Source organism: Marmota marmota, unplaced genomic scaffold, assembly GCF_001458135.2.
Source record: "Marmota marmota marmota unplaced genomic scaffold, marMar, whole genome shotgun sequence".
NCBI classification, from domain to species: domain Eukaryota; kingdom Metazoa; phylum Chordata; class Mammalia; order Rodentia; family Sciuridae; genus Marmota; species Marmota marmota.
This window is the reverse complement of record NW_026000037.1, coordinates 49,315,676-49,336,356: the sequence shown is the minus strand read 5'-3', so window position 1 is coordinate 49,336,356 and position 20,681 is coordinate 49,315,676. Positions and strand designations below refer to the sequence as shown.

The window sequence follows — 20,681 nt, the reverse complement described above, 5'->3', positions numbered from 1 at the left end:
ACAATTTGCATCATGACACTTTTATCACAGTTTTCGTCTTTTTCTCAGTATGTTGCATTTCTCACCATGTCTAGTTCATCACAGCTACAGTGTGTACATCACAACATTTATCTTAGGCTCAGGGTTTTACTTGTTTATAAAAATTGTCTTCTTTCAGCCTGTATTCACTCCATTTAAGAAAAAAAAAAAAGGCAGCCAGAAACTGTTTTGGTCCAAACTCCAGTAGTTATCACATTCCTTGCTAAGTGTCCTGCGTATTTATATGTCTCCTAACTATTACTCTATGTTTCAATGACATTTCTCAGTTTCATGGCACAGGGAGGTTGTAGGAGCAGCTTTTGCTGTTCATGCTGCCAAGCAAGGCAAGCCCGTGAGGCTGCTGGAGGTGAGGTGAGGTGACACAGTGTATATCTGGGTCATGTCTCAGTGTTGAGGTTGACTATCTTCTGTGAGCAACAGCTAGATTTAACTTGGGGAGAAAGAAGGTGGGAAGAAGTCTGCATGGGCTGAGAGCGTGACTAGCAGAAAAGATCACTGCAGAGGACACTAAAAGGACACCTGGTCCAGCAACTCCACATACTAATGTTCACTGCTAAGATGCAGGACTCAGCCCCTCTGTTTTCAGCTTTGAAAGGTGTGCTACAGTGTCTCTTAGGGAGGTTTATTTTGACCATTTCCTCTTGGAAGGGCAAAAAATTGCTCAGTTTTATTGCTACATTAGGTTATATATCACCTTCATAGTCAGAAAATTTGCCTCCCAAATCTCAGCTGTGTAGACCAGACTCTCTTCCAATTATTTCAATGTAAGAAGGCATGGTGTTTCATGAGCCAGGGTATCCACTATTATTATGTACTTCAAGTTCCAGGACAGTTAATTAACATTTTATTTCACACTGTTCCTTTGCTGGGAGATAAATCATAAGCAGCTTGGAATTTTAGAAGTGATGAAGTGCAACACAGAAAGTAAAGGGGGTTTTGCTATCAGACTTTGTCCAGTTCTGACAGTTCCCATATATGTATCCTGATGCAAGTTACTTACCTTTTGAATTTCAGTGTCTCCACCTATAAAAACAGGGTTGATAGGAATCTGTTTCACACAGGTATTGTGAGGATTCAATATAACAGTGCTTTCTAACTCCTTTGTAAAGCTTAGCACAGTGACAGGCACAGAGTAATTCCTCAATGGACAATACCTATTATTACTAATGGCTATCTCACTGAATTTAAAAATGAGAATAATTTACTCTGCCTAAATTGGCTGTTCCCACTGACTGCAAAACAAAGTGGAAAAGTTCATATTAATTTTGTTTAATTATTTAATTGATAAATATTTAGTACTTGTTAGATGAAAGGAATAAAGTAATTAGTAATATAGACAAATTCCTTCAATTGCAGATTTTATAGTTTAGTGGAATACAAGTAAATATTGATTGACTAGATGAAAGAATGAGTGGATAAATGAATGAACAAATGATGGATAAGTGGATGGATGGATTTATACATGGACAGATTTATATGGGACATCTCACCAAGTGAAAAGTTTCTTAGAAGTAAGGTAAATTTAAGGTGTACCTTTTAATTAGTTCCAGGTGTTTGTTCTAGAAGTTTGCGAATACATTCTCAATTTGGGTCAGAAATGGAATATGTTCAGGACGAGTGGGGACTAGCCTGCACAGAAGTGTAAGGGCATTTGCTCTGAGCTAACCAGGACAGGATGATCTTGACACAGTTTGGGTAACTCTGCCTGAAAGTTGTAGACAGAATGTCTTTTACCAGAAACACTGTGTCACATGATTCTCACATTAGCATCAGCAATTTAACCTAAAAAAAAAAAATCTTTTACTATGCCTCTTGATTCCTTATTTCCATGAGGGAGTAAGAGGAGTTATTCTTATTTCCATTTTACAGAAATCAAGGCTCAAAATGCAGTTGCACACCTCTCTGATTTGAAGCTGAGACTAGAATACAAACACTCTGACTTCACCCCCATCCCCTTCCTGCTTGACTACCAGGACTCCAGTCAATAATATTAAGCTGGTATTAGCTACAAAAATATAAACTTTGGTTCTTATAAAGTATCACCAAAGTGCTGCAAGACTTGCTGGCTGATTTTAAACCCTCTCTCTCTCTTTCCTTATCCATCCCATCACAGGACAACCAAAGTGGACTCTGGCTCCCCCCTCCCTACCTCTGTCTGCTATTTTAATCTTCATCTCCACTTTGTAAATAGCCCCAGAATAGAACCAGATGGCCAGTTCTCTACCTCCAAAGAGTTTTTCATCAAAAACCTCTTCATTCTAGAAGCCCTAACTGACACAAGTCATGAAACCATCTTCAAAAAGCTGATCTTCCATTTTTTTTTTTTTTTGGTCCTATTTCCCTAGCTGACTTAGATATGACTTGAACTAATAGCAGCATTTCCTGCATTATAAAGAATGAAGCAGACAACAACAACCCACTGATTTTCCAAGGCCATTCTTGATCTTTTTCACCCTTTTCCCCTCCCATATGGTACATTTGTCTAGGTTTTAAACATCTGTTCCGAAAGAGGTAATGTTTGCTTTTCATTCAGAACCTAGCAATGTGGACCAAAGTTCACATGACATATTGCAGAGTATGTTTAGTTGCAAATGCTATGTACAGGCTCTTTGAAATGTAGCATGTATGGCACCATGTGACACACGGTTGCCATGGTAATACACTTTTTGGCTGAACTACAGCAGAAGCCCATGGAACATACATTGCTAATATGAGGCTCTGCCCTGTGCTAATGCATAGGACACAGCCAATCTGGGATCTGGGACTCAAGGGGTTTTGCATGCAGCCTGGGTGGCAGGTGCCTTCTTCCTGCATGTGCAGGGAAGATGTAGCATCCTCCCTTTCCAGTCCTGTCTCCCAGGCACAGGGCATGCTGTGCATTCTGCCATGCATGAAGACAGCATTTGCTTGAATATCGGTTTGCTATATTTTGTATCAAAGGGGGCCCCAGCTGAAAACATTTTATTTTGTAAACTGAAGTGAAAAATCAGTTTATGGCAGATCCTTTTTTGAATAATGACATTCTTTTTCCCAATTCCAGAATTCAACAGTCATGAGCAGAGCTGAAAATTTTAAACAAGTTGAGTACCTCCTTATTCATGGAACAGCAGATGGTGAGTTTCAGTTAATTAGACTTTTTAGTATCACAGACAGGTTTGCAATTTCACTACTGACAAAACAAAAGCATGAGGGGCAAGACTGTTACATTTACTTCAATAAAACAGTGTTGCTTTCCACAACTCACTTGTCTTGGGCTAAATGGGATGCTGAGTCCTAGAACTTTAAACAGTCCCTTTCTTCTGTGTCTTTCCCACCCTTTGGTATCAGAAACTGGAGAAGCTATTAGCTACTTGATGATTCCTTTCTCTCCCTGCAGATAACGTTCACTTTCAGCAGTCAGCGCAGATCTCCAAAGCCCTAGTGGATGCTGGAGTGGACTTCCAGGCAATGGTACAGAAAACTTTGTTCAAGGGGAGCAAAGTGGCTGGTGGGATCTAGTTTTCTCTTTGGAGGATACCTCTTCCCAAAGACATCCCAGGAGTCAGGGACAGAAAAGAGTTTTTATTTTTCCAATGTAAAGTCAGAGAAGTGATATGCCTGAGTCATACATAGAGTGATGTTCAGTGGTATTAGAGAGTGTGGGGTTGAGAAGCACAATATTGCATATCCTGGGAGTGTCAAAACACTGCTCTCCTGTTCCTGTGATTGTTCAGTCTCTCCCTGTTTTGATTCAAAAGTAATCACTTACTCAGTAAATGTGTGGCAGAGTAATTCTAAAGTGAAACCAGCATGATAATAGCTCAGCTCAAATATGAAAATCCATTTCTGTCTAGTATGTATTACTAGCCTTTGTAACAACAGTAGGATGTTAATAATCAGCATGCTTCAGATTTTGTGATTGCTATGTTATCTTTTGTTGAACAACCACAGACAATAAACAATGAGGCTTGTTTTACAAAGTCAGAAATGGCTAGAGCTGTTGTCGCCTGTACAGAGGATGTTTCTAGGTATTTAGTCAAATTCATTTTCTGCATTAGAGATTTTCAAATTAAGAAGAAATACATATGCATACATACATACATATACATACATACCTATGCTAAATAATTTGGGTAAAATGCAATAATTTAATTGCATAAAATAATTTAGGTAAAATGCAGCTTTCTCATCTATTGAAAAAAAAAAAGGACTTCTTTCTCTCTCTTCTAATATACATGATTTTCTCTGTGCTCAGTTCGAATGGTGCCTGCTATATAGGAATGGGACAGTTAAGGAATACAGAGAAAAACTGGCATCTTTTTGGCCAAATTCTCCTAAGAGGTTGAGCTTTATTTTTCTACTATTCAAAGCAAAACTCATGATACTTACAGCAGTTTTTGAGAGTTAACTTGTATCTCCAAAATATATGTTTGCCTGGCAATGACTTCCCAATTATTTAATAAGGTGATAAATTTTGCCTCAGGGGCTGGAGTTGTGGCTCAGTGGTAGAGTGCTTGCCTAGCATGTGTGAGGCACTGGGTTCGACCCTTAGCACCACATATAAATAAATGAATAAAATAAAGGTTCATCAACATTTAAAGAAAAATTTTTAAAAATTTGGCTCAGGTCAGAAACTCCTTCTATATAAATGTTAGATTTTTTTAAAGGCCATTGTAATATCTAAGTGTTTGCAAATAACCCATTTTATTTATTTATTCATTCATCCATTCATTCATTCATTTATTTTAGATGTTGATGAACCTTTGTTTTATTTGTTTATTTTTATGTGGTGCTGAGGATCGAACCCAGTGCCATACACATGCTAAGCAGGTATTCTATCACTGAGTCACAACCCCAGCCCCTACTTTTGACTTTTGACTTCATTTATGTTAAACATATAGTTCTAATATTGAAACAGATTTTTACCAGTTCCTTAGTGACATATATTAGGAAAGTTGCCTTTTAAATTTTCGTTTAATATAGTTTATCTTGATAGAGTATAGAAAAATCTAACACTTGATAACAAATAAAATAGGTGGTCTTAATGAGTATATATGCCTGCATCGGGTGATTTAAGTGTCCTTTGAGTCAAACTTGAAAGTGGGTTTGGATATTTTAATTAGAATTTATATTTGCTTAAAGTACTATTCAGTTAAGCCAAATGCACAGTAGATTTTCTCAGCACCTGTTAAAGAGGATCAGAGACTTCTGCAGGACAGAACAACATGACTTGGGAAAGCTCTGGAGAAAAATTAGACAGTTTTTGTGATCATAATTCAGTTTATAAACTATTTCAGGCATCAAAACACCCTGTTTTCTACCATGTATGTTCATGAGAGCTCTTTTGATTTTTTTTTTTAAATGGATGACTTCCTAATTCTGACCTTTTTCTTTCTTTCTCTAGTGGTACACCGATGAAGACCATGGAATTGCTAGCAGCACAGCACACCAGCATATATATACCCACATGAGCCATTTCATAAAACAGTGCTTCTCTATACCTTAGCACCTCAAAACAGCATACCATTTATAGTTCATTAAAAAACATTTTGTTCTCATTATCTCAAAACTGCAATGTTAAGATGATAATCTTTAAAAATGCACTAAAATGAAGAAAATTAAGGTTACCTTTATTTCCAAATTTCATACTTATGTTCATAAGTAAGGACTTCTGTCTTCATGACAGATTATTACCTTACAGAAATTTGGATTATTCATTCTGGTTTTATTTATCACTTAAAATCATTTCCATGTCAGCTGCTGAAACAACAAATATAAATTATTTTTATGAGAGCTTTGCATAGGTCCCCTGGGTAACGTTTTCATTTTTTTTCTGGCTAGTCCAAATCTTGTTTTTTTTTTTAAAGGGATGACAAGATGTGGGCAATGATGTCACTAGTGCAGGGACAAGAGTAGAGGGTATAGGGAAAGGAGCTAGCAGAGCATGGCTACAAACCCAGGTCCAAGCACGCCAACCCCACAGGATACTGTCAGCTCCCCTCCGAGAAGAGCTGTTCGCAGCCAGACTGGCACAGTTTCTGAGAAAGACTATTCAAACAGTCTCAGGAAATCATATATGCAAAGCACTGACTTCTAAGTAAAACCACAGCAGTTGAATAGACTCCAAAGAAATGCAAGGGAAACTGCCAGCAATGTAAGGCCCCCAGGTGCCAGTTATGGCTATAGGTGCTAGGAAAACACAGCAAGGGTGATGGGAAAGCATTGTAAATGTGCTTTTAAAAAAAGGACTGATGTTTCCTAGTGAAAAGAGGCAGCTTGGATCTGAGATGTGAACACATCAGCTTGCCCTGTTAAAAGTTGAAAATATTTGTATTTCAAATTCTAACATGAAGGAGTTCTTGCATCAATTTTTCTTGTTTCATCTCTTTGAGGATTTTAATTGAAAAAAAACTTAATTTCCTCGGATTCATTTTTTTTTTAATGGAAAATAAACTAGAACATTTGTGTTATTATTATTTCCATTCTATGTGCTGTGGAATTTCTCCTGGTCATTTAATAAATGTACCTTCATTTTTCAGAGGTTATGAGTTGTGTTTTATATCAGATCTAGATCACAGTGGCATATGGACACATTTATCCAGAAGGTTCATGTTTATTTTGTTAACAATCCTGGACTAGCATGTAAACGTGGAAAGAGCTCAGCTTTTATTAAAAAAAAAAAAAACTGTATACACATAGTAATGTGTTATATTAAGCATCTCATACAATTTTAATTTAATACATACAAAATTTCTGTTATCACTGGGCATAGAGGCATATACCTGTAATCCCAGCAGCTCAGGAGGCTGAGGCAGGAGGATAGCAGGTTCAAGGCCATCCTCAGCAACTTACTGAGGCCCTAAGCAACTCAGTGAGACCCTGTCTCAAAACAAAAAAGGGCTGGGGATATGACTCAGTGGTTCAGCACCCCTGGGTTCAATCCCTGGTACAAAAAAAATATATTATCAAAACACATAGCTTTTGAGAAATAAATTTAAAATCATATTGGTCATTTATATAATACATAATTTATAATTTCATTCTATGGAACTATGAGGAGGCTCACATTAAAAAAAACAATATTAATAATATAACCATACTAGTTCTGACAGCTCAGTAAAAGTGAATAAAAAAAAGAAGCAAGTTATCACTTAAGTATTTGACCAGTTTTTTGGTTGAAAGAATTATAATAATGAAAGTGTCAATTTAAGATGCCGAATTTGATCTAGCAATGTCTATATAACTGAGAAAACATTGTTTTTTGTTTCAATTATCTGCAAAACAGCCTCATTTTAAAAAGTAAAAATTACTTTATGAATTTAAACTCAGCTTCAGACCAATTTGTTAGATAAAGTTATCTCAGAATGAGCTATAGCATAAAAACCTAAAATGGAAAAAGCCTATCAATTCAACATGAGATTGGTGAGTCATGCATACGAAATAGAGGATCTGAAATCCAGCTTCAACTATATTTTCAGAGCATGCTATCAAGTCACTTTACCTTATCTCCTAAGTCCCACTCATCCCTTGGAACCATAAACCAACATTCAACTCTGTGGGTTTCTTGTCATTATTCTATTTTTTAATATATCTCCATTATTATGAACAGCTGGGACAATCTTTGCAGAGTTCTATATCAAGGAAGACCAGTGATATGTTCACACCCTGGACAACATTAATTCATAAAATCAAATTTATTAGAAATTCTCCTTTTATCTTAATTGAAAATTACATATTATACAATGACAGATACTATATTAATATCTAAATCAAATACTGTGTGATATTTGTAAAGTATCAAAATTAAATGAATTTATTGTTCTCTTCATTTCTAAGCATGTTGAACATTTTTTTCCTTGAGCCCAGAGTTAATAAAAAAAAATCACAACACATATTTTTCAGGCAAAGGGGGCTATACAAGTGCTAATGATGTGAATAAATTCAAAGAAGTTTTTATTTGACCTTCATAGGATAAGTTTTACATTTTAGTAAGAGTTTCAAATTTGCCTATTGGAAAAGGAAGATGAGGAAATTGATAGATTCACTAGACCCACTTAACCTGAGGACAAACGTGAAACACAAGAACTAGTCATACCACTAAAGATGTGCAGACTTGTCTCCGGTTGACAACTGCAGGCTCGGCAAACTAGTGAGTGACTAAGACTTCTGTCACCAACAGCCTGTGAGAGTGCAACAGAGTCCAGGGGTGCATGCACCAAAAGAAGGGAGAAACAGTTCACTTCTCGTCTGTAGATACAGGCTCATTTTTAAAGTTTCTATCAAAACTTTCAGAAAATCACTTTAAATTATTTTTGAACATTTTTTATTGGAAACTTGGCTAAAAATAATTTCATATCTTTATGCTTTCTTAAATAGAAGGCACAGAACATAATTCGATGCATTCAAGATGACTCAGAGCCGCCACCATAAAGATCAATCATCACATCAGGCTGTATGATATCCTGAGGGTATATTTCCTTTCATATTCACAGGCTATCAGTTCCACCTTTTGGCATTTGCTGCTTTTTCTCTAAGTTGATGTGAGAATACTGACTTATAAGACTACTCGATTTGTAAAATATTTAAGATTCAATAAATTCTAAATCAAAAACACACCAAAACACAAGCATGGCTTTTTCCATAAAGGAAGAGAATTTTGTTGTGCTAACTTTATGACAAGTTATTTTAGCAGTGTCCAAAAATCTTTTTGCATGCATCCTTAGTGACCTGGAGTATGTATTCAGGATGTCTCTGGGTTACAGATGGTTGAGAATGAGAGAGAAATGAGAGATATAAAGTATAATGTCACTCACTATCCAAAGAAAAGCTCAGAGCTTGGTATTAATAAAATCAATGTTGTGTTGAGTAGGAATTTATCATCTATGCACATCATCTTTCTGTGTAATATTAATATTTGACCCCAAGAATTTAATAAAAATAGAAATAACTTTCTTGCTATTGAGAAGGGAGTTTTTTCCTAATGTTTACAGGCTTTAAACTTCAACAAAATCAACATTCTTATTCTACATAGCCTTTCACTGAATCAAGTCTACAAGTACTTCAAATTGTTGAAAGAGCATGTATCAGTATGGTGAGATGTGCAATCATCTGACAATCAAAACCCTTAGTTACAGTCATCTCTTGGTATCCACAGAGGATTGGTTCCAGATTTTCTCATGAATATAGGTATCAGACTCTGGGGATATTTAAAATACTTTATATAAAATGACATAGCATTTACATATAACATAGTCATATCTTCCTATATACTTTAAATCATCTCTAGATCACTTATAATACCTAATGCAATGTGAATATTATGCAAATAGCTATTATACTACATTTTTAAGGGACTGGTGAAAAGAAAACTAAGACTGTGCCTGTTAAACATAGACACATTTTTTTTTTTCCAAATAGTGTTCATTTTCAGATGGTTGCATCCACAGACGTGGAACCTGAGGATTAGGAGGGCACCTGTACTTCTTGAAACCTCTTTTATCCAAAGCCATGACATTTGTGAGTAATGAGAAAAAAGGGGAGGATTTAACTGGGTAAGTTTGCTTACCAATGATAACCTCAGAGAAATGGGTGGTGAAGAAAATATAGCATATTGAAAAGAAATATTATTCGTCTTAACCTGATTTTGATTTTGGTTCCATGAACCAGAATGAATACTCCATAAGGGGGAAGATAGTCCCATCTAACGTCTTACTGGACACGCAGCATCCTGCAGTCAAAGTCAGATGAACCAGGGTTAGATTATCAGTAACTGATGACTAGTGAAAAACATTTAAAGGACATTACTAAGACTTTTTCAACTCTAGCACCAACATACCTACCTCAAACGATTGTGCTTATTGAGATTTATGTATCTGCAATGTCTAATGCTCTCCTTTCATGTTCTCCTTCCTCCTAGTGACATTTATCTGGTGCTTCTCCCACCTTGATAGCCTCATGGATTGCATAGGTTTTTGCCTTAGGCTTCTATATCCTTGGGCACTGGACTCATAAAGGTGCTTAATAAGCATGGTTTTTGTTTTGATACATGTCAGTAAGAATCCATTTTGTTTTTTAAAACTAAGCCGAAGCATCTTCTGACACATTTTACTTTTGTTCTATCAACAGCGTGTGCTAGCTGGGTAAACACCAGAATTAGAAAGAGGGGTAAAATACCACTGCTACCTTCAAGGAGCTTAAAAACAAATGGAAGAAATAAGTCACATAGCAGAAACCACATGATCCTACACACACCAATAATGAAGAAGACCTAGAACAAAGCAAAGTGCACAGTAAGAATAAATGATATTGTAGGCAGAGGAAGGTGGCTTCTGAACTTTCATGAGGCAGACATTGGCTGAACTTCATACCACACTTAGAATTATTTAATAGTCTCAGGCTTCTGTGCTTATGCCATGCTTTTCAGAACTTTTTTTTTTTCAAATACAAATCTCTGTATGTGTGTACATATATATATAAAATCTCCATGTATAGAAGTTCTACAAAGAAGATATTCCAACAAAACTAGAATATCTGGACTAATTCATTAAGAACCCCAGGAGCCCATTTGGTTTCAATACTAATAGAAATTTAGAAACTATTCAGAGAGAGTCTATTTGAGACTATCTGAGAGTCATTTTAGAAGCAGGATCCTCAAAGGAATGATTCCATTCTTTCCTCCACTGTATTCTCTACTGTGCTGTCAGATTAATCTTTTCAAAAATTCATGTCTCTCCATTACTAAGAGCTTCTTAATGGATAAAGTTCAAATATCCTAAAATAGAATTTGACATCATTTATAATGTCTCCATCTTCTGTTTTTACCTTTTTTATTTTTTCAAGTCTCACTACCTTCCTAACATTGCACCACCCTGGCTCCATGTACACTACACATCAACTATGCCAGGAGTAGTTACTGCTACCTAGCTTTACTGTTTTATCTTTATTTCAATATTGACATGGGGCTGAGAATCTCTGCAGTTACTGAGTGTACTTCCTTCCCCATTTCCATCCTAATTCATATGCTAGCTCTTCTATAACATTTTATTCAAACCCTGTCCTGCTCAAAGTTCCATCCTTGGGTTATATATCATTTTAATATACCACCAAAATAGTGAAAAATTACATCTTATTATAGCCATATACCCAACTTACCCTTAGAAGCAAAGGTCATAGTCCTGTTTTCAAAGTTCCAGAACACACAATAGTGCTCAGTATACTGACTACCAAATTGGAGGGACAGCATATCAGCTGGCTGCAGCTTTCTGTATAGAATATCTAAATAAGATCTCTAAAGAAGTATCAGTAATTCTTGATTACTAGGCTTTTGACTTGAACTACCCTCTCCAAGTAGATATTTGGAAACTTGTCATATTACTTAAATTACTTTCATAAATCTTTCAAGTGGTTAAAATCTCAAACATTACACTGCATAAATATATAATATAATAGAGACATACTGAACAAATTGTAGAGCAATATTACATAATAGTAGAATAAGTGCTCAGGAGTAAATAGGCTAAAGTTAAACAGAAACAGAGGTAGGTCAGTGCAGATAGGAATAAACCACACTTCTAAGAGTCTAGAAAAATCCAAAAATACCTAAGGAGGGTCCTTTAACAGATTATGGGTCTAAACTACACCAAAAAGACATTCCAATTATAGTTAGGAAAGACTTCCCGATACTGTATGCTGTTTAGTAGTAGAAATTACAATGTAAATCCAATAGTCAAGAGAGAAATACTAATGAGAAGGTAAAGTTCTGAATGTACTGATCACAGTACAGTTCCAGATGACTACAAAAGATTAACGGTCTGATGTGAGCTTTATAACAAATTGAAGGGAGACAAATTTCAGGAAACTCTTCCTCATGGATTTAAAAAAAAAAAAAAACACAGGATTTAAGGAGTTCCAATATGGGAAATTCTGATAATGACCTTGAAGCCTCTTTCTGGTTCTAACAGCAATGTCATTTGCACCCAAGACATGGTACTCCAGGAAAATGAGAAAATACATTCTTATATAGTTCTCATTGTTTTTTGTTCATAAGTTCAAATTATCTGACTATTCTTGAAATCTTTACATCACCAAGGTTTCTTATACTTGGGGATGTCTAAATTTAAATATTACATTCAAACAAATAAAATGTTCTACATGAGCCATGTGTGGTGGCACATTCCTATAATCCCAGTGGCTCCATAGGCTGAAAGCAGAAGGATCACAAGTTCAAAGCCAGCCTCAGCAACTTACCTAGGCTCTAAGCAACTTAGTATGACCCTGTTTCAAAGTAAAAAATAAAATAAAATAAGGGATGGGGATGTGGCTCAGTGATTAGGTGCACCTACGTTTAATCCCCAGTACTATTCCAAAAAAGTTCTATTTTGATTTTGCTGTTAATATGAAGGAAAAACAAAGACAGGACACATTGCATCATAATTTAAAATATACAAGGAAATTAGTTAGGATAAATATTTATTTCCACATAACATTTGTTTTGAAAAACAATATCCTAGTCACATTTACACATTACTTAAACTTTGCAATAAATTACATTCAATATATTCAGTAATTCTGACCAGGAATCTGAAATTAAGAGTAAATATATAACACTACATTTTTCTTATGTTTTATATGATTTCAAAATATTAGGATTAACATAGAGATAGCATTAAAATTCACACAGGAACAAAATGACTATAAAAATACTCAGAAATACAGAATTTCATTGAATATGATTGCTTATTCAAATCAGTGATCACATGAAGTTTTTAATTCACTGTGATCATTTTTAACTGAACAGTTAGTAATATATTAAAACACTAGGAGACTGCTTTTGGGACTGGCTGGCTAAATCATAAAATAATGGAAATGTTTACAGTGTATATCAGTATTATAAAATACAAAAAGGCAACCTATTTAGAACAGAAAGTTTCTGTATTTTTTTCTTCAGCATTTATAAAGACAAACTTTTTAAACTGCAAATTCTTCTTCCCATAATTTTTTGACTCATGTTCCATTTTTAAAAAATGACTCCTTCAAGGATTGTGAGGAAAATGTTTTTAGAAGGTATCAAAATGTGAAATCTATTGGAGGATTTGTTGCTTTTTTCCCCCTTATTAGCTTAATCACAAAAAGGAATTTATTCTACTTTTCGTGTGCATGTATAGAATACATGATTAATAGTATATAAAAGCCAAGGGGCTCAGAAATATTGTAAAATTGGACATTGAAATATTTTAAGTGTGATGACCACTGATTACTCAAATTTAGTTTTTATTCATTTCACATTCATCTAAAATGAAATTAAATATTACATTTTTTTGTAATGCTCAAACCCTTAACTTTCCTTCCTCTTGCATAAGCTTATTAAATATGGATTATTTCATATGGACTAAAATATCTACAGAAACTTCTCAAACAGAATCTGAAATTTTCACTTAAAAGATTGTTTTTCCACAACATGCATTTAATTAAAAAGTGGAAAAGAGCTTTGCAGAAAAAAAAAATTACAATTGGAGACCTTTTGGTCTTCATTAGAACATGATTCAGGACCAACATTAAGCAGTACATGACCATTAGTAGCAGAATAACTGTACAGAAGTGGAATTTCATGTATGATAATTTATCTTGTGTTACTCCACAGGTATGTATTTATAGGTTTATTTGGAAAACATCTCTTGTCAATGGGAGAGAAATTTAACAGCACATTTCTGATAAATCCCACAAAACCATTACAAAGTTTTTCTAAAGCATTTCATACAAGCCTAATATTTGATCATGTATTCACAACTTGAATTTTAAGCAAATACTAGTTGACTCATTGCATTAGTATCTGATTGTTTTTAACAAGCTGTGAACAGGTTATAGATTTTTTTTTTCAAATGACTGTAAGTTTTGGTTACATATAAATTCTTAAGTATTAAATGTATCATATTAAATCAAGGAAGTGCATAAATATTATTATTAAAAATGCTTTCAAACTAACTGTTTGATTGTTTTTTTAAGTAAGTCACTAATGTTAATCTATAAAAATAAAAAGAAGTAAGACTACCTTTCAAAATTCTTCTGAATGAAATTATCAGGCATCTTCAGGTTACTAAAGTAGGAAAATACAAACTAGGCAAATATGACTTATCTCTTTAAGAAAGCTATTGCTCTCATAAAGCTGACAATGAGAATTCAGTGTTTATAAATGTCTTACAGCAAGGAACACAACACGGATTCTTGCATTAGCTATTGTATCTGCTCACAAGGTTGTCTCACTTGCTCAGAAGGTTAAACACAGAAATGAAACAAGTATTGCACTACTTACAGTATGAAGGTGGATTGGGGATGAGAAACAGAATTTACAATACATGATCAAAGCAGTTTTATTAATAATTGTGACACTCTCCTCATATATATGAAAAAAAAAATAAATTGAAGATCAAGTCATAGACAAGTCTCCCTGTCAACACCTTTCCCTGAGTCAGCTTTCTTCTCTTTTCGGCTTTCAGTGCTACAAGGGAAAAGAAAGAGAAATTTATTACTGTAATCCAGCATGGCTACATTGAGATTTGCTTGCTTTACACACAAAACCCATCAACCCCCAAGCAACACAAGAGCCTGTAGGCTTTGCTCTCTCATGCTTCGAAGCAACAATTAAAATCCTCTGCACTCATTGAGATAGAAACCAAGAACTGCAGAGAGGGGGAAATTCAAAAACAGACACAAAAAACAAAACCCAGACATTTTAAAACAGTTCTAAAGCATGCAAGATTAATAACATGATCTACTTTTAGGAAATGAATCATTGATGATTGTTGAAAATGCCAGTCATGCCCCATTTTAAGATAGCACTAACACCAGTAAATGACACAAACAAGATGCTGCCAGAGGTATTTCTGGACTCTGCATGTGGCCCCTCCTTTGTGCATGAACTGGATCTTGATCTTTGGTGAGGATTGGGTCTCAGTCAGGTAATACTGACATATCTCCCTGATCTGTGTATCGGTGACTCTGCACTCTGCTCTCCAGATGCTTTTGCAATCTTTACAAACTAGCCCTCAGCCTTTACATCAGAGGAACGTTGCTTCGCTTCACTTCACTTCTAGAATAAACTCATTCCTGAATGGTTTCTGTTTAATCTCACCTTCTAATCAACTTTACTGATGGTCAAGCTGGTAATGTAACTCTACCATTTTTGTCTATTAGGTCAATATTTTCTCACTGTATATTTTTCCTACTCTTCCAATGAAGTGTTCAGGGAAAATTCCAATAACATGCTCAAATACATGAAGCTCACATAGAGAGTGCTTCCAGTAGGATGGAATGCTTATTCCCCTAGTACCTCCAGTGCACAGCAGAGCCCTCTTAGTGGAGGACATCTCTGTGCCCCTCGCCACTGATGACACAGGATAACCTACAACCAGCCTCTGAAGCCCTAAATTGGAAGAATCCACAGCATTTTATGGTTAACTTCAACCCTTAATATACATTTATGAATCAGTTGAGGGGAAGACATCCTGGGGTTTTATAACTCTTCTCCAAGTTATAAAGTAATCAAACTCTGTATTTCTATGGGTCTTCCTATGCAGCTTTCTCAGTGGTCAATAACTTAGACACATTCTAAGAGTGTGTTTTTAAAATTGTTTTTCCTCCAATTCAAGCTAGAAACAGCCCTTCTCAGTTGTCACCACCACCCGGCACCATCAGGTAAGAAGTGCCGGAGCTTCTGCCATCTGTGGCACGCTGCCAGCGCTCAGAGCTGGTGTGAGCGAGTGTCTATGGCACCCGGGTTTATGCCTGCCACACTTCTCAGCACATACTCCTTACAGGTCAGAGCAAAGCAACTTTTTTTCCCTTTTCTTTTCTCTTTCCATGAGAAGAGATGACAGTGTGCACATGATGTGTTGAGAGTCTTAACTCTGTATTTTTAACTCCTCTATCTGTATGACTCACTTTCTTCTACTTTAAATTTCTTTTATATGACAAGTGTCGGATATCCTGCTTTCAACATTAACTTTTCCTTGGGCTTTACCTGGCTCCCAAATTCTTCTGCCAAACAAAGCCAATGTAAGAAGGCAGAATGGGCAGTGCAGGGACCCCTGGGTTTGGAGTTGGAAGATCTGGGTTCAGTTCCTAGAAGCTAAGAATGAGCTGCATGACCTTGTGACAGTTATTTAATCTCTCTGAAACTCAGTATCTTCATCTATAAATTTGAGTTTTGTACCAATGGCCTCTAATTTCTCTTACAGCTCAATTCCAGCATACTGACACTGGTATTTCCATTTCCAGTGGACTCTGCCTTATGAAATATTTAACAGGAACTTGTGAAGGACAATTATACTGGCCTCTACAACTGTACAATTCCTATGCATATAATACTTTGGAACATAGGAGGCGGTCCATGACCTTTTGATAAATGAATGAGTTCTCAATGGCACTGTTAGTCACCAGGCAGTGAAGAAAAAAAAATCTGATTATCAACTTGATCCACAGATGAGCTTCCTTCTGGTCTGCTTCAGTTATATTGAGTCTTTTGGTTATAAAAGACTGTTTTCCCCTCATTAAAATTATTGGTTTTGCTATCAAATTAGATTTCAGCAAACTATGAAGCAGAAATTTTATAACTAGTTCAAGACTTCTGTGAAAAATATGCTTAGTTTGAATTTTCTTTTTGTATGGCTCTCCAGATTCCCTATTAAATCATTGTTTAGATGCCAGTCAATTTACTGCTTTAATTATTACAGATGCATATTACATATATATTATGTATTATTGCAAAAAAACGTACTGCATATCTGTTATGTGCCAGACATTCTGCAAAGACCTAGGAATACAATATAGATAAGACTATCTCTGTACTTGAAGAGTTAAAATTTAAAATGTAAGCAAGTAGTATTTCAAGAGAGGAAAAAGTGACCCAATACTGTCATGCTGCTAAGAAATCTATGAAGCTGTTACTTTTCGGTTGTACTAAAAGCAGTTATTATGAACAATATTTACTGAGCAGTGATTAGAGAGACTAGGCCTAAGAAATCAGAGCAAAGGAGAAGAATCCAGGATAGAATAAGATTGTGGGGAGTGCAGGGGTAGGCTGGGGAGGGAGAAGCAAAAAGAAGTTGCCCCAGAGCCCACCCTCTGCCACCAAGGCAAAACCAATGTTCCTTTCCTAGCATTGACAGGTACCTTCCCATGAAAAGTTGATTGTGGGCATCAGTTTTATAAAACACAGCAGTTGCTCACCTATTCTGATGCAATGTGGTCTTTAATGAGACCTATTTCTACCAATCCATCACATAAGCTTCAGAGGAGCTAGTATGTATGGGACTATTAAACTAAGATCAAAAGGAGACATCCTATGGATGAGGTAGAACTTGTGTTTCATTCTTAGATTCTACTTGTTGTCAAACTAGGTAAAATATGTTTGGCAAGTGTGAATGTTAATGAATGAATTAAATAATAAAATATTAATGAAATAATTACTGCTAAACTTTATTACAAAGGGTACTTAAGCTTCTCTGAGTCATATTATAGCCAGGGACAGGAAGGAAAATAACTGAGGGGACTGGATCAAAGGCTGCATTGAACCAGCTTAGGTCTTGAGAGATACAGGTCCTGGTAACTTGACATCTTAGGCCTCTTTTTTTTTTTTTCTTTTGGCCAATGAATACTCTAACAGGTACCCACTTTTCCTAGTTTCTGGTTGTTATACTTTAGTGCCTTCAACAGATACCAAGAGAAAGTGGTAGTTTTGGCACCATATCCATGTTATTAGGATTGGTGGTTTTAGGATTTCTGAAAGCCACACTCTGTTACAGTTCCCACAGCTAAAAAGAAGAAAGATGTTAACCACTCAGAAAGAGATTTTTCATGAGAAAAGCCACAGATTGTATCACATGAAAAAGTAAAGATATCTGGGTAAACGTTCATTCCATAGTAGTTTGAACCTCAAGTCAGTGGGAGTGTATATTCAAAGAATGAAAAGTGGTTCTATCAAGTGGTTCTATCAAGGTTTAAAGGATGATCTATTTAAAGTTGGACCTACTAAAAGCACATTACACTGTTTACTAGAGTTAATCTACTTCTGAAGTAATCAAGACATATTTTTAAAAATATGACTAGGTTTTTCTGGTGGAAAGCATAACTTGACTTTAATACTTAACTTTAAGAAGTACTGAAAATTCATGCCATAAAACCTTTTACTTGAACCAAAGAAAAACAGAGAAACAATTTGGGACACGCATCTTTTTAATTCAGGAAGAAAAGCAATCTACAAGATTATTTCAAATTTTACAGATATTTCCCACAGCTGGCATTTTACTTCTTACTTTGAGCTCATCAACCTGGATTTCTTTGTTTTGTTTTGGTTTTGGTTTTGGTTTTGGTTTTGGTACCAGGGATTGAACTCCAGGGCACTTAACCCCAGACCTTTTATTTTTTATTTTTTACTTTTTTATTTTGAGATAGGGTCTCACTAGGTTGCTTAAGTCTCACTAAGTCACTGAGTCTGGCTTTGAATAAGCAATTCTCCTGCCTCAGCTTCCCAAGCTGGCCTGGATTTTGTATTTTAAATGTATATATTTTCTTTTTAATCTAAGACTATAGCAGATATTTGGGGGAAAGGATGATAAAGCATGTTTTAGAATAAAACACTGTTGCTGCTTGACCCAACAAATAAATGTGTGGTGGTTTTGAAGCCCTGTTCAAAGATATCAACCAAAGATCTTGGAGACATTCCACTGAGTAATTTATATTAATATCCTATGGAGTAAGTCTTGGAGGAGTTGAGAGTCAGAGAGACAGAAGAAGACAGAGACAGAGAGAGGACTGCCACCCAGCCCCTGGGGTGAAGACTCTTCTCATCCACTGTTTGTCCTATTTATTCTGTCTGGTGTAGAGGTGACACTAAAGCGGTATGACATTTTGGGGTGACAAAAGCCAGCAACAAGAGATATATTCTCCAAATATAAAGTAGTCTTGCTTTCTAGTCCATGTTTCCAATTATGACTCATGAAGTCAGGTAAGACTTGAAGGTGGGAATGCTTCATGGTAACATAAATGGAATCTCTGAGTTTCCATTTATTAATTTCCTAATTAAAAGGACAAATTTTCTATTCCCAATCTAAAAATTTAATGTCAGTACTAAATACAGTTCTGTGAGATTTATTGGTTTATATATGTTGCATTTGTATAAGTTGTGGATGGAACAAAGTTTATTCAAGTTTCAGAGCCACTTAAAGAGCTGACTAGTAACAGGAGCAGCATAGAACTCAGTCTGATACTAGATCTGAGCCCAAGACTTTCTATGTCTTTTGCCTCCCCAAAATTCACACAGAAGACACAGGCTGATCGGGTTTCCAGAAGACACCATTTAACATAAGTAAATGCAGCCAAGGAGTAGGTGTAAGGGAGAGAGTCTTACCTTTGGGGAATCAGCTTCTAGAGTGATTAGGAAGGGGAGCTTATGACAAAATGTAATATAAAAATTAAGTAGAAAAAGTTAATTTAAGGTTATGAGAATAAAGAAACTTAATAACCATAACACCATCCCAAATTGCTTCAATTGCTTTCTAATAAGAGACACTAGCATAGCAAAGGAATTCCTTTTTCTTCAGATTAGCAACTGAGAAGACAGGATGGTATTGTTTAGATTCTTATTTATAAATTCTGGAAAATTCAATAGAACATTTCATTACAATTCTTGATATCTGAGGACATACCTATCCCTCTGCATGCACATAAAATCACCAGAGACAACTCTAGGGGTTGTTCGCATATTTATAAATAAACAAGAATGGGTAGAACTTTTGAGAGCCAAAAGTTTCAGGGTAAGGAGGTGAGTAAAAATTTTCAGGGACCTGAGATAGGGGACTAGCAATATACTGAACATAAAATCCCCACTGTATGTGATATCTCTTTTCAAAAAGGAAATAGGAAGTGGGAAATGTGGGCACACATCTGAGGGGGTCCAGGGTGGGTGATGATGGAATACAATAAAATCATACAGCAAAAGAGTAGGCCAAAATAAATGTCCAAAAATGCCATGCATTAGAACTCACTTATACCTCCATTTCCCCCCACTGTGCTAGTTTTGGAGTGAGCTTTTTATTTTCAAGTGAAATGTTGGAAAACATAATAACATTTGTAAAAAAAACAATTTTGACCATTTTCAAAATGAATTTTCTGAACCATTTTAGATATAAATTTGATAGAAACCAATATCATTCTTTCGCTAGTAGATTGATTTCATAAAATAATTAGAAACAGTACACCTCATTATCTTAAAATTCAAACCTTTTAGAAGGAAAGCTTGACTCCTTATCTTTTGAGTTATCGGCAGTAATCAAAAGGTTCCTCCACAAGGCAGTCTTTGACATTTCATCGGAAATATTTATCACAGATGGATCATCTCTAGTTAGGAGTTTACCAAAAAATGAAATAATAAACATTAAATAAGTAACTGTGGTTATTCAAGGACAGAAACTAAATATAGGACAATTTTATGTCTATATGAATTTTTTTTCCATTTTTATTGTGGTAAAATACGTGTAATATAAAATTTACTATGTTAGCCATCTTTAACTGCACAGTTAAATGTTATTAAATACATTCATAACATAAAACCACTGCCCCTATCCATCTTCAGAACACTTTCCATCTCTTAACACTGAAATTCTATGTGC

At 35.5% G+C, this 20,681-nt stretch overlaps 2 protein-coding genes across 14 annotated transcripts in view; one reads left to right on the top strand and one right to left on the bottom strand.

Annotated features, from left to right (window-relative positions):
- Window positions 1-6,558, top strand: part of Dpp4 (dipeptidyl peptidase 4) — an 80,574-nt gene extending 74,016 nt beyond the window's left edge. Inside the window, exons 24-26 of the mRNA XM_015479253.2 lie at window positions 3,080-3,152; window positions 3,416-3,489; window positions 5,423-6,558. Coding sequence (XP_015334739.1) covers window positions 3,080-3,152; window positions 3,416-3,489; window positions 5,423-5,524 — 249 coding nt within the window. The 3' untranslated portion in view covers window positions 5,525-6,558. The remainder of the gene's footprint in view (window positions 1-3,079; window positions 3,153-3,415; window positions 3,490-5,422) is intronic.
- A 5,915-nt stretch (window positions 6,559-12,473) lies between these two features.
- The window catches only part of Slc4a10 (solute carrier family 4 member 10), a 295,237-nt gene continuing 287,029 nt past the window's right edge, over window positions 12,474-20,681 (bottom strand). For 11 of the 13 annotated variants that reach the window (XM_048812376.1, XM_048812375.1, XM_048812380.1 and 8 more), the window contains 2 exons: window positions 20,293-20,409; window positions 12,474-14,512 (listed from right to left, as the gene is read on the bottom strand). In XM_048812376.1, coding sequence (XP_048668333.1) covers window positions 14,446-14,512; window positions 20,293-20,409 — 184 coding nt within the window. In that variant the 3' untranslated portion in view covers window positions 12,474-14,445. Of the gene's footprint in view, window positions 14,513-19,420; window positions 19,460-20,292; window positions 20,410-20,681 lie in introns of all 13 variants that reach the window. The other 2 variants (XM_048812378.1, XM_048812377.1) reach the window with 2 other exon arrangements.